This window comes from Cydia fagiglandana, chromosome 20 (assembly GCF_963556715.1).
Source record: "Cydia fagiglandana chromosome 20, ilCydFagi1.1, whole genome shotgun sequence".
Taxonomy (NCBI): Eukaryota; Metazoa; Arthropoda; class Insecta; order Lepidoptera; family Tortricidae; genus Cydia; species Cydia fagiglandana.
The window spans coordinates 6,834,901-6,847,325 of record NC_085951.1 but is presented as its reverse complement, the minus strand read 5'-3'; the positions used below and the strand labels follow the sequence as shown (position 1 = coordinate 6,847,325).

Here is a 12,425-nt window from a genome sequence, read left to right as displayed (position 1 = left end):
GATGCTCAAACCAATAATAATATGTAAATAGAAGAAATAAAATAAGTATTTGAAAACAACATTCAATGAAATACATAGTTTGTCAGTACTTTTTTCTGAGTTTGTTCTCTCGTTTATGAAAATATTTAATAATACTTAATCTAAGATATTCGAGTTCAATTTGGTCCAAACATGAGAGATTTTGGACTAAGTATAGTTGGGTTCTCTGTTTTACGGTGCATGAGTAGACTGAGTCAACAATAGGAATATAAGTATATAGTTTGTACCAGATGTTTTGCTCGCTTCGTGCTATTATTTCGATTAGATATATCATAACACAAGTTGCAGAATGCAGAACTGTAAAGGTTCCCCCAGATATAACGAATCGGCGAACGACGGCGACGAAGCGGAATCGGCAAAATCCAACGGCTTTTTTTGCTCTTATTGCGCGGACATAAACCTTTTTCTTAACGGATTTTGCCGAATGCGCGTCGATATATCTGGCCGCGTAGCCAAGATGCAAATCGCTTACGCTGGGTAGCGATCGAAACGCAACTGTCACTGTCGCGCTAATATGGAAGATTGATAGAGAGAAATAATGCTTTTCGTTGTCGAAGCGATAGCGATTGTAACCTTGGCTAGGCCGGCTGGGGAGACCTTTACCGTATGTAAACCTACCTCCTGCCACAAGTGTCAATGGTGTCCCCTGTGCAAGCGAGCACGGAGCAGATCCTGGTGTCGCCCTCGCCCAGCCCGCTGAAGCTGCGTTCCCCGTCAAACGCCATTGCCTTGTACTGATACTTGCTCTAAAATAGTTATTCTACGTTAAATAACAGCTAAGTATATTAAAGTGCATTTAGGATTGACATCACCGGAAATTAACTTATGCAGACGTAGTGTCCTGTGTGTTTCGTTTTTATTTTTTGTGTGTAATCGATGTATCTTTCGGCGGCCGATCGTAAGGTCAGGCAGATCGTAATGTTCCTGTGTACCTAATGTTTTGACGATAGTCACATTAAACCAATATATAGGTAGGATAGTTTCGTTAGGTTGCTTCATATGCCCGAAGGGCAAACTGCCCAGAAATATGAGCCCCGCGTAGCGGGGCTCTGTCGACTCAGAGAAGGGGTCAAAGATTATCACGATTCACGATATGCCTAGGAATTTCACAATATGTCTGATCGTACGATCATCGGCCGCCGACATATCGACGCCTTTAGAGTAGCGGTGTGACCGATCCTTTCATTTCCATCTGTCCCATTACTGATGGTTCTGAGCCCATTTTCCTTACATCATAAGAGATTGTGGAAGCACTTTTTGGTCAAGGCTTAAATTATGAATTGTGCATTAGGTACCTACACCTTAGCCAAAAAACCGCGATCTTCGGATTGAAAGACGCGCGGTCTTACCGCTAAGCTATTTGTTGGCGGGCCGGGCGGGGTAAAAAGAACAACAAAGGAGCAAAATTATAAATAATAATAACACAAACAATATAAAAATAATTTGGCCAAGTCCGAGATAGCTCGAGGCATTTAGTGTTCCGTACGGCTACCATCAGCTTGGCATTGACATAAACGATATCGTGAACGTAAATTACTTCCTATAGGTATATCTCTTTCGCACTAATATGTCAGTACGAGCGAGATGCATAGAAAGTAAATTACGTTCACGCCCACGGTAGCGTTTATGTCAATGCCAAACTGATGGTAGCCGTACCGCTCGCATCGTTACATTTTACAGGGGTTGTTTGTCTGTTTTTAGGATACCGTATTCAACTACACACACAGAACAATAGTACAAAGTGTCTAAGTGCGAAGGCCGAAGGCCGAGCTTTAGCAAAATGTCTTCGCTTTAGCACAGAGCATTAGAGCAATAGTACAAGTGTCTAAATATGAAGGCCAAAGGCCGACCTCCGCGTAGCCCGAAGGCCCGAAGCGTCCAGGATATCAGTGCTTTAACACAGAACAATAGTACAAGTGTCTAAATGCGAAAGCCGAAGGCCGAGCTCCGCGTAGGGCCGAAGGCCCGAAGCGTCCAGGATGTTAGTACTTAAACACAGAACAATAGTATAAGTATCTAAATGCGAAGGCCGAAGGCCAAGCTCCGCGTAGGGCCGAAGGCCCGAAGCGTCCAGGCTGTCAGTTCTGTGTTTAACCACTGACATCTTGCAGGCTTCGGGCCTTCGGCCCTACGCGGAGCTCGGCCTCCGGCCTTCGCATTTAGACACTTGTATTAATTACCTGTGTTTAGAACTGACCTCCTGGATGCTTCGGGCTTTCGGCCCAATGCGACTTAAGCCTTTGGATCTTGCGACTTAGACACTTGTACTTAAAAATACTTGGAAAAGTTACGGGAGGCGCGCGTCTGTCGGACGCTACGGATCTTCGAATCGCTCCTTCGGCCTTTGAATTTAGTTAGATTCTTGTACTATTGCTTTGTGTTTGAATACCGAAGTCGAGCATCTCGCGAATGCTTGATGTATTATAATAATTTAGAGTAAGGCCAAGCGCGCACCACGATTTTTTGTCCTGCGATAATTTTGTCGCAGAAATGCAACGTATGTGTTTATATGTTAGTGCGCGCATATGCGACAAAAAAATCGCAGCGATTTTAAAATTGTGATTTGTCACATTTTTCCGCGATTGTAGCAAAGTGATTGCAGCATGCGGAGTTGTATGGCCCCGCGCGCACTATGATAATAAAATCGCACCCCGGCCGGACCTCAGTCGGCATTTCGCTCTCCAAACTCCAACATCTCGGCACCTGCTTCTCCAATGGAGTCTCAAAATGAGACGCTAGATGTTGACCATTTAATTATGGAAATAGACGGGGATCACCTTTGTGTTATAAATGCTCAAAGTCATACAGCAATGGCATATTAATCAATAATGTTTCATGACAAGCGACTGGTACGAAATCCATGTTGAGAATGAACAAATCGTCGACTTTTTCATCGCAGTGCGCGCAGTGAATTTTCTGCGATATATTACAGCGCGATTCTAAAATCGTGTCGCAAAAATTAAAATCGTGTGCGCGCTTGGCCTATAATACCTTAAATGTATACTCCTTCAATTTGAATTTAGAACTCATTAGTCTCATTACCTTAAATGTATACTCCTTCAATTTGAATTTAGAACTCATTATTTTTTTATGCCATATATATAGACTTTAATATTATTTAGAACTGCTAAAAAACAAGATCGGCTTACTTTAAATATTTCGTCATTTTTTTGTTTCTAAAAACTGTGATATTTAACTGTCATATACTATTAATGTCTTCCAAAATTATTTTCTCGTAACAGGACTGAGGGGCTACCGCGAAAACCGAAATTCGCAATTTGCGGGGATCTTTCTCTTTTACTCCAATGAAGGCGTAATTAGAGTGACAGAGAAAAATGCTCGCAATTTGCGAACTTCTATTTTCGCGGTTATAGCTCTGAATCTTGTTGCTCACCGATCCGTTCAAAAATATACATAAAGGCCCATTTACACGATACAAGATTCTTGAACAAGAATCGGCAATAATTGTATGCAAGTTTTGCCGTGCAATAATTGAATTCAAGAATTGAATCAAAGTGTTTATACATAAGCAATAACCAAAATCTTGAATGCAATTATTGTATACAATTCTTGATGGGCAATATTCTTGACCGTATTTTGTTTACACCAAAGACATTTCTTGAACGGCAATAATTGCACGCAAGTCTTGACAGGTCTAAACTTCAAGTTGAATCAGGTATGACGTATTGAAGCCATATTGAAGCAAGAATTGAACCGATTTGCATTGGCAGATTTTCATTCAATATTGAATGGGTGGTAAAACTGATAACATGAGCAAAAATTTTTTTATATTAGGTAGTTCGGAGATAATTAAATTCATAGAAATTTATAGAAGTCATCAATGTTTCTGGGACACAGAGGATAAAAATTACAAATACCGTGAGGCCCTTGCAGATTTTGCTATAGAATTTGGGGTAGAAGGTTTTGGTCCCAAATAAATAATTAAAAAACTTAAGAGCATAAGAACGCAATATTTAGCTGAAAATAAGAAAGTGAAGGATTCAATGGGAACTGGATCTAGCAGTGCTGATGTTTTTCTCGTAACACAGTTGCTACTATAGCAGCGACTATGAACACACCTTCGCGTACGGAATCCATGTCGAAAATAAAATATAGATTGCATAGACCTAGTATTACATAGATGAGCTATACGCGTGCCTCCGTGAGGGACAAAACATACGCATAGCGATAATATTAAAAACACGTTTTAACATTCCTGACAACATACCAAAAACAATCTACGTAATTCGGTCGGGTTATTTGTTGCCCACCATAAACCATACTAAATTTTTGGTGGGGAACAAACAAAAAGTGAGACTGTGACAAGGACAAGCAATAATACCGCTTTCTCTGCTACTCCTACTGAAATTTCCATAAGTGCATCTCGTTCGGTCGTTTGACCCTCCCCGTATCATCTCTATATTATTGCACCTCTATGATGGATTGGCAATTCTTGTATTCAATTAACTGCACTAGGCTTCGTTTACACGTATGCCAGTATTGAATTCAAGTTGCTACTTGAATACAAGAATGTCACGTATGTTTAGATAGTGCAAGTTTTTTGTTGCCTCAATTTTATTGCATAGAATGTTCAAGAATCTTGTATCGTGTAAATGGGCCTTAAGTAAACTTGGTCAAGCAGATCTTGTCAGTAGAAAAAGGCGGCAAATTTGAAAAATGTAGGCGCGAAGGGATATCGTCTCATAGAAAATTTGAATTTCGCGCCTTTTTTTACTGACACGATTTGCTTGACCAGCTTTACTGAATATAATTAATAGATATTATAATTATACAATTAATACATAAAGGTAATGGTACTTAATGAAAAGGAATATTGTGTATATTGTTTCGACGAATTAGATACTCTCAATAAAATCTATACATGAGGCCAAAGCTCAAGCTGTTCATAAATATTAAATGACTTTATTTTCTCTATACGCCTTACTAACTCTATGTGTCCTATTGTGGAAAAAAAAACACAACGACAGTCAAGAACGGAATTCTTAATTTGAATTTTTCAGATATTTGAGATGCCTAGTCCATTGGTTGGAAAGCCCGTTCGAAATTGAAACTTATTTGCAATATAATAAGGTCGTATTTTGTAGATCTCTCTCATGTTTATAGTAGGCTATTGAGATAAAATTAAATATCCCACAAAAATAAGCAAGCAGAATTAAACTTTGTGTCAAAGACATAAGTCATAAATTTCAATGCCAAAGTTTTAACTAAGGATGTTTCTCGCCTAATATGAATTGACCAGTGTAAGCATCAGTTAGCTAGCCCTAAGCAACCAAAGGTCAAGCTGCAGTTGAAAAACTAATAAAGATAAAGTTAAGCTGATAATTTTCCCGCCGTCTCCATGCTTCTTTAAGTTGGGTATTGACTGGTCAGCTGCCTGTTAGCTATAGTTTTCGCGAAAATCGCCAGGACAGAGGTGAAAATTTTTGTATGAAAACTTGCAACTTTAAATGCATTTTTTGACGAAACTATTGCAGTCTAAAATGAAGTCAAAATCAGTCCATCGACTCAATTTTTTGCAAGCTTTCTAATGGTACCCCACACGATTCTTACAAATGAAAAAAGTTTCAGCCTACCCCTCTCAACCCCCTAAATTTCCCCCTTTAATAAGAAATAAGCAGTTTTGACTTATTTACAATATGAGTGGTGGTAATTGCTATAACTGTTCCAAATTTTAGGTATCTATGTCAAACGGTCTCTGAGAAAAACGTATTTAACTGATTTGCAAGACCGAAGTGATCCCATAAGTGTTCCGTAAACAAAGTTTTGTACGGAACACTAAAAACGTATATTTGGATTCTCAATCAGTCTAACGTTACATTACAGTCTAATTCTTAATTAGGTAGGTAGGTACTTAGATACAGAGTATAAGGTGTGTACTTTAAGTAGAGCATATTATAAGGTATATATATTCCTTAAAGGCTAATCTTAAACTCTAAAGAAAAAGAAAAAAAATTAAACGAAAAATAAAGAAAAAAGAAAAGAAAGAAAAAGGATAAAAGAGAAAAAAAGAAAAAAAGGAAGAAAAGAAAAAAAGAACGAAAAAATAAAAGAAAAAATAAAAAGAAGAAAGAAAGAAAGAGGTAAAGAAGAAGAAGTATTAAAGTTTAATCTTTAACTCTATCGGTTCCGTATATCACATCTTCAATCTTGAGATAGTTTCGTACATCCTCATCGGTCACTTCTGTACTATGATCGACATCTTTCACATAAACTCTCCCCCAGATCCCAAACGACATCAATTCGTTCTGAGGTGTATTTATTTTATATGTAATCTTTTCCCGTCCTTTTGAACTGTCTGGTTCGATCTCGTTTTCATCCTCTGTTGAGTCTAAGTAAGTAAAATTTGAAGTGCTTAAAGGAAACTTGTTGATTCTGAACGACGATGGGAAATACACGACGTTATCGCATTGCAGTGTCTTGTTGTATTGCTTGCGTATCGTCGACATATCTATCTGTAGTTCTGTTATTTCAACGTCCGTTTCATTTTTGTTAAATCTGTAAAAAAAATCTTCTTTTACAAACTAACCCCCTTATTCATAAACGTTTACTAAAGTTGACAAGCCGGTAATAATCGTTTGTCCCTTTCCGACGTATTGGTATGATGGAATGGGACAAACCATGATTATCGACTTGTTAACTTTAGTAAACGTTTATGAATAAGGGGGTAAAACTTTGTCTTAAAAGTTACCTAAGTATATTTTTGTCACATATAGGTAATGTATTGCGGTACTGTTTTAAAGGAAGATTTTTTAATGCGGCTACGGACAAATGGTAGCGTAGGTAACATACTTAAATTATGGAAATCTATATTTTTTGAAATTGGGTGTATTATAATGTGTTAAAGATTATGTCAAGAAAAAAATACTATCACTGGGTCAAAAACAAAACTGTGTTCGCGTCTTTCCTGTAGACATACACAAGAGTGCGAACTGTACATTTTTCTCTCCTGTGGGCAATAGTTAACAGCTTGTGGGCATGTAAGTAATGATTTTATCATAGTTCTCTAAATAAAAGGAGGACCTTTTCACGTGGATAAGGGTTAAATAAGAAAATTAACCTTTATAGCCCTTAACTCTTGTGTATGTCTACAGGAAAGACGCGAACACAGTTTTATTTTTGACCCCACTGGCACTAGTTACTTTATATTTACACTTTCTGCCAGAGAAGACAGCAGCGCAAGAAACTCGGCGGGACTTATTTAAAGTAGAGATGCACCGGATATCCGGTTACTATCCGGTATCCGGCCTATCCGGCCATTATTTTACTATCCGGCCGGATACCGGATAGTGTCCTACTATCCGGCCGGATACCGGATAGTAACATTGCTTGATTTCGGAGTAAACAAATTAGATTTAAGAAACAGACACGGTCATAATCGAACTTGTTTATTATTTTAAAACAATTTAATCATTCCACTGACTTGCACGCGCACTCATTTCGAACCTAGAAATGAGTCCGCGCGAACGTTTACTAGGAAACATGTCAAACCTGCAGAATGCGCACCTGAAAAACCGAAATGTAGGTATAGTTTCGCCGGCCGAATATCCGGCGGCCGGATACCGGATATTCGGCCAGTGTCCAGGCCGGATATCCGGTATCCGGTATCCGGCCAAACAACTATCCGTTGCATCTCTAATTTAAAGTGTCTCATTAGTCATCTGTAAGTGTAGGTATTAATCTTAAAACAATAAACATTACATGCTAGTGAACGTGAGGTCGTCTTCCGAAGGTCGTGCCAAAAATTAAATTGTAATAAGAAAAAGATTTCCACTTAAATTACATTAATGCTCATTTGGCGGCAAATGGCCGTAAGCTAAAACTTGGAACTTTCAGATTCAAATTTTAAGGTGTGTATCTTTGTATTTATTTTTTTATTAAAATGCTATTAAGCTTAGTAAAGAGCCGCATTGGCAGTTTCGCTCACCTATAGGCACATGTTTTGGGGTCATCACCCCGGCATGCCACCAGAAGACAGGCGGCCACGGCGACCTGCCGGCGAGAGTACGTGTTGCTACCATCCTGCACGAACGCGCGGTACTTGTGGCTCTGACAACACAAAACAAACGACTAAAGATTAATTTAGATTAACATAATTTAAGTTTACTAACTAAAACACTTTAAAATATGAGAATTTAAGGTTAGTAGGTAGCAGAGTTGGGTAAAATCATACTTCTTGCGAATATTTGCAAACGATCCATGATAAGGGGGATAAGTATTTTTTTATTTGGAAATAAATAGCCAAATTACTTTAAAGTATAAGCAATAAACTTACCATTTCTTATTCTTCATGCATTATTTGTCAGTTCAGTTGCTATTAAGTGTTAGTTACGAACCAGTTTTCATGCATATTTATATCACTTAAAATAGACATGTGAATTCATGCGAACACAAACAAATATCCGCAGAAGGCCTGTACTATTTATTGTCAACGTCGATTTAAATGACGTGCGGCCAAGATAAAACTCAAGCACGAAAGCTCAAGACCGATTCAGACGGCGATGCCCTGTAGACGCCCTCTGTCCCATCTAGGGGACATCAGTGGCGGCGCGTCCATAAAAGCCGATTCCCACCGGCTTGCCTGTTTTTCTGTTTTTGGACGTTTGAGCAGAGTTGTAAAGGAAATATGTAAGCCAAATTAGCCCCGGCTTGCCTATGGATATGTTTGACGCGCCGCCACTGGGGGACATAGGACAATAAGTCAACAAGAGCAAAATATATTAAACTGATGTTTCCTATCTTCAATCTTTGCTCGTGAGTCGTGATACATCAGATACATGCCCACCCGTTTATGTACCATACACTAAAATAGACATAGTTAAAAAAATCCAAACTACGTGCCACAAGTAAAAGGCCGCTCGACAAGCTCGTACTTTTATTTTATGCGATTGTTAATGAGTTACAATTACAAACATGCGATTCTAAATCTAAAAGCGAATTGCTCAGTGTCTTTAAAAAAACGGCCAAGAGCGTAACATCGAATCAGGTATAGACCGGTCGGTATAGGTGATTCGATGTTACGCTAACTGAGTCCTCGCCTGCGCGGTACGGGTGCGACGGGGAGGGACGACGTGCGGGTGGCGGGGAAGGTGCGGGCGGCAGGCGTACGGCGCCCGCACCTTCTCATTTAATGGCTCCCCTACACGATGGGCCAACGCCGGCCACTCCAAGGGACGCATACGCATTTATGCGTTAGAGGGAGCAAGTGACATAGCCATCTCATTCTATCGCATTTCTGCGTCCCTATTGGATCGTGTAGAGGGCCATAAGCGGTTGGTCTATAGTCGGAGAATTACTTACCCCATCACCAGCCCTCGGAGTCAGCCTGACCCTGAACGTGCAGCTGACGTCCTTGTCCACCAGCGTGAACTCCTGGAAGCCGGACACCAGCAGGCGGCTGGCGTGGTCGGGCAGCGACGGGTCGGTGATCAGCACCAGACTGTCGTGGTCGGTCGGGGGGTCGTACATCGGGCCGGGGAAGGTCATTCCAGTGACCTGCGAGAATTATTCACCATCTTATACATATAAACTGGACTGCCACGACTGCCTTTTATTAGCAGTGTCAAACTGACATATTCGCTAGCGCCTGCGTAACTTACTTTCTAGACATCTCGCTCCGCGCGCTTGCACTAATGTGATCAGGATAAAGTAAGCTACGCACACGCTAGCGAATATGTCAATATAAAAACTGGTGGTAGCCGTAGTATGTTAAATTGTATCTCTTTCTAACATAAATTTCAAACTCAAAAAATCCAATCAATGCCTTCTAAGCGTAGGGTCTTGGTGAGCCATTCCAGGACCTAAAACATGACTGTGAGACTTGTGTGTAAGTATTTAACTTATTACTAAAAACGAAAACAGAAGTAACTGACTGTTAACCCTTCCGGGTCTTGGTCACTAAGAACTTGTTAAATATTTAACGTGCATTATTAATTTAAACAAAATAATGAGAAAAACCTACTCTTATTCTTCGACCTATAAAACTGCACTAGCCCCTGAAAATATGGTCCTTCGAGCCGGATCTGAACCAGCGACCTAGATCTACAGTCCACTAACCTGTACCTAATTACTTACCTAAGTAATTAAGTAATCAGACACTTACGTTACCAGGAACCTTGGGCACCCTCGAGACTAGAAGACGAGTAGTGGGGAGTCCGGGCATGATGCTGGCTAAGGCGCCCGCTTTTCCAGAATAGATACCCGATCCTGTAATCATAATATAAGCATTCGATTTACAAAACTACAGATACATTATTAGCAATGATGATGATGTAAAAAACCATTATGGGTGAATTATAATACAAAATACAGTACATTTAAAAAATTACGATTTATAATCAAACAATAGTTCCTATCCTGCACTAAGCAAAGGCCTGTTCCTGATTTTAAAAAGGCTATAGATAGGTATAGTAAGTACCTATAATGAGCGAAGCTTTGTACTTATGTCAATTTTTAGGGTTCCGTACCCAAAGGGTAAAACGGGACCCTATTACTAAGACTTCGCTGTCCGTCCGTCCGTCCGTCCGTCCGTCTGTCACCAGGCTGTATCTAACGAACCGTGATAGCTAGACAGTTGAAATTTTCACAGATGATGTATTTCTGTTGCCGCTATAACAACAAATACTAAAAACAGAATAAAATAAAGATTTAAATGGGGCTCCCATACAACAAACGTGATTTTTGACCAAAGTTAAGCAACGTCGGGAGGGGTCAGTACTTGGATGGGTGACCGTTTTCTTTTTGCTTTTTTTTAGTTTTTTTTTGCATTATGGTACGGAACCCTTCGTGCGCGAGTCCGACTCGCACTTGCCCGGTTTTTTAACTTTGAAGAAGTTTCTTATTGTTACGAACGCAACCTTTTATTTGTATAAAATCTATATTTCCTAATGCAGTAGCTAACCGCAGCCGTCGGGCTCGGCTACACCACTTCTGCCTTAAACCATTTAGTGAAGAACCCTTGTAAGTCAGTATTTTGGAAAATTACATCAGTTCACTAAATAAAAAAATAAAAAAAAATAAGTGAGTCGTCGACATCCTGACCTGTACGGCGGCTACACTTATCCTCAATGTACGTATTATCTTAATTAATAATTTGGCCAAGCCCGAGATAGCTCGAGGCATTTAGTGTTCCGTACGGCTACCATCAGTTTGGCATTGACATAAACGATATCGTGAACGTAATTTACTTCCTATAGGTATATCTCTTTCGCACTAATATGTCAGTACGAGCGAGATGCATAGAAAGTAAATTACGTTTACGCCCACGGTAGCGTTTATGTCAATGCCAAACAGATGCTGGGCCGTACAGCTCGCATCGTTACATTTTACAGAGGTTGTTTGCCTGTTTTTAGGATACCGTATTCAACTACACACACAGAACAATAGTACAAAGTGTCTAAGTGCGAAGGCCGAAGGCCGAGCTTTAGCAAAATGTCATCGCTTTAGCACAGAGCAATAGTACAAGTGTCTAAATGTGAAGGCCGAAGCGCCCAGGATGTCAGTACTTTAACACAGAACAATAGTACAAGTGTCTAAATGCGAAAGCCGAAGGCCGAGCTCCGCGTAGGGCCTAAGGCCCGAAGCGTCCAGGATGTTAGTACTTAAACACAGAACAATAGTATAAGTATCTAAATGCGAAGGCCGAAGGCCGAAGCGTCCAGGCTGTCAGTTCTGTGTTTAACCACTGACATCTTGCAGGCTTTGGGCCTTCGGCCCTACGCGGAGCTCGGCCTCCGGCCTTCGCATTTAGGCACTTGTATTAATTACCTGTGTTTAGGACTGACCTCCTGGATGCTTCGGGCTTTCGGCCCAATGCGACTTCAGCCTTTGGATCTTGTGACTTAGACACTTGTACTTAAAAATACTTGGAAAAGTTACGGGAGGCGCGCGTCTGTCGGACGCTTCGGATCTTCGAATCGGTCCTTCGGCCTTTGCATTTAGTTAGATTCTTGTACTATTGCTTTGTGTTTGAATACCGAAGTCGAGCATCTCGGTAATGCTTGATGTATTATAATAATTTAGAGCAAGGCCAAGCGCGCACCACGATTTTTTGTCCTGCGATAATTTTGTCGCAGAAATGCAACGTATGTGTTTATATGTTAGTGCACGCATTTGCGACAAAAAAATCGCAGCGATTTTAAAATTGTGATTTGTCACATTTTTCCGCAATTGTTCGCGACGCGATTGTCGCAAAGTGAATTGCAGCATGCGGAGTTGTATGGCCCCGCGCGCACTATGATAATAAAATCGCACCCCGGCCGGACCTCAGTCGGCATTTCGCTCTCCAAACCCCAACATCTCGGCACCTGCATCTCCAATGGAGTCTCAAAATGAGACGCTAGGATGTTGACCATTTAATTATGGAAATA

General features: G+C 40.3%; 1 protein-coding gene across 4 annotated transcripts in view; it reads right to left on the bottom strand.

Moving 5' to 3' along the window:
• LOC134674523 (vanin-like protein 1) overlaps nt 1–12,425 on the bottom strand; it is an 84,619-nt gene that overhangs the window by 466 nt on the left and 71,728 nt on the right. For 3 of the 4 annotated variants that reach the window (XM_063532621.1, XM_063532623.1, XM_063532622.1), the window contains 4 exons: nt 10,160–10,263; nt 9,358–9,552; nt 7,985–8,106; nt 5,835–6,555 (listed from right to left, as the gene is read on the bottom strand). In XM_063532621.1, coding sequence (XP_063388691.1) covers nt 6,165–6,555; nt 7,985–8,106; nt 9,358–9,552; nt 10,160–10,263 — 812 coding nt within the window. In that variant the 3' untranslated portion in view covers nt 5,835–6,164. Of the gene's footprint in view, nt 1–657; nt 786–5,834; nt 6,556–7,984; nt 8,107–9,357; nt 9,553–10,159; nt 10,264–12,425 lie in introns of those variants that run through there. The other variant, XM_063532624.1, reaches the window with a different exon arrangement.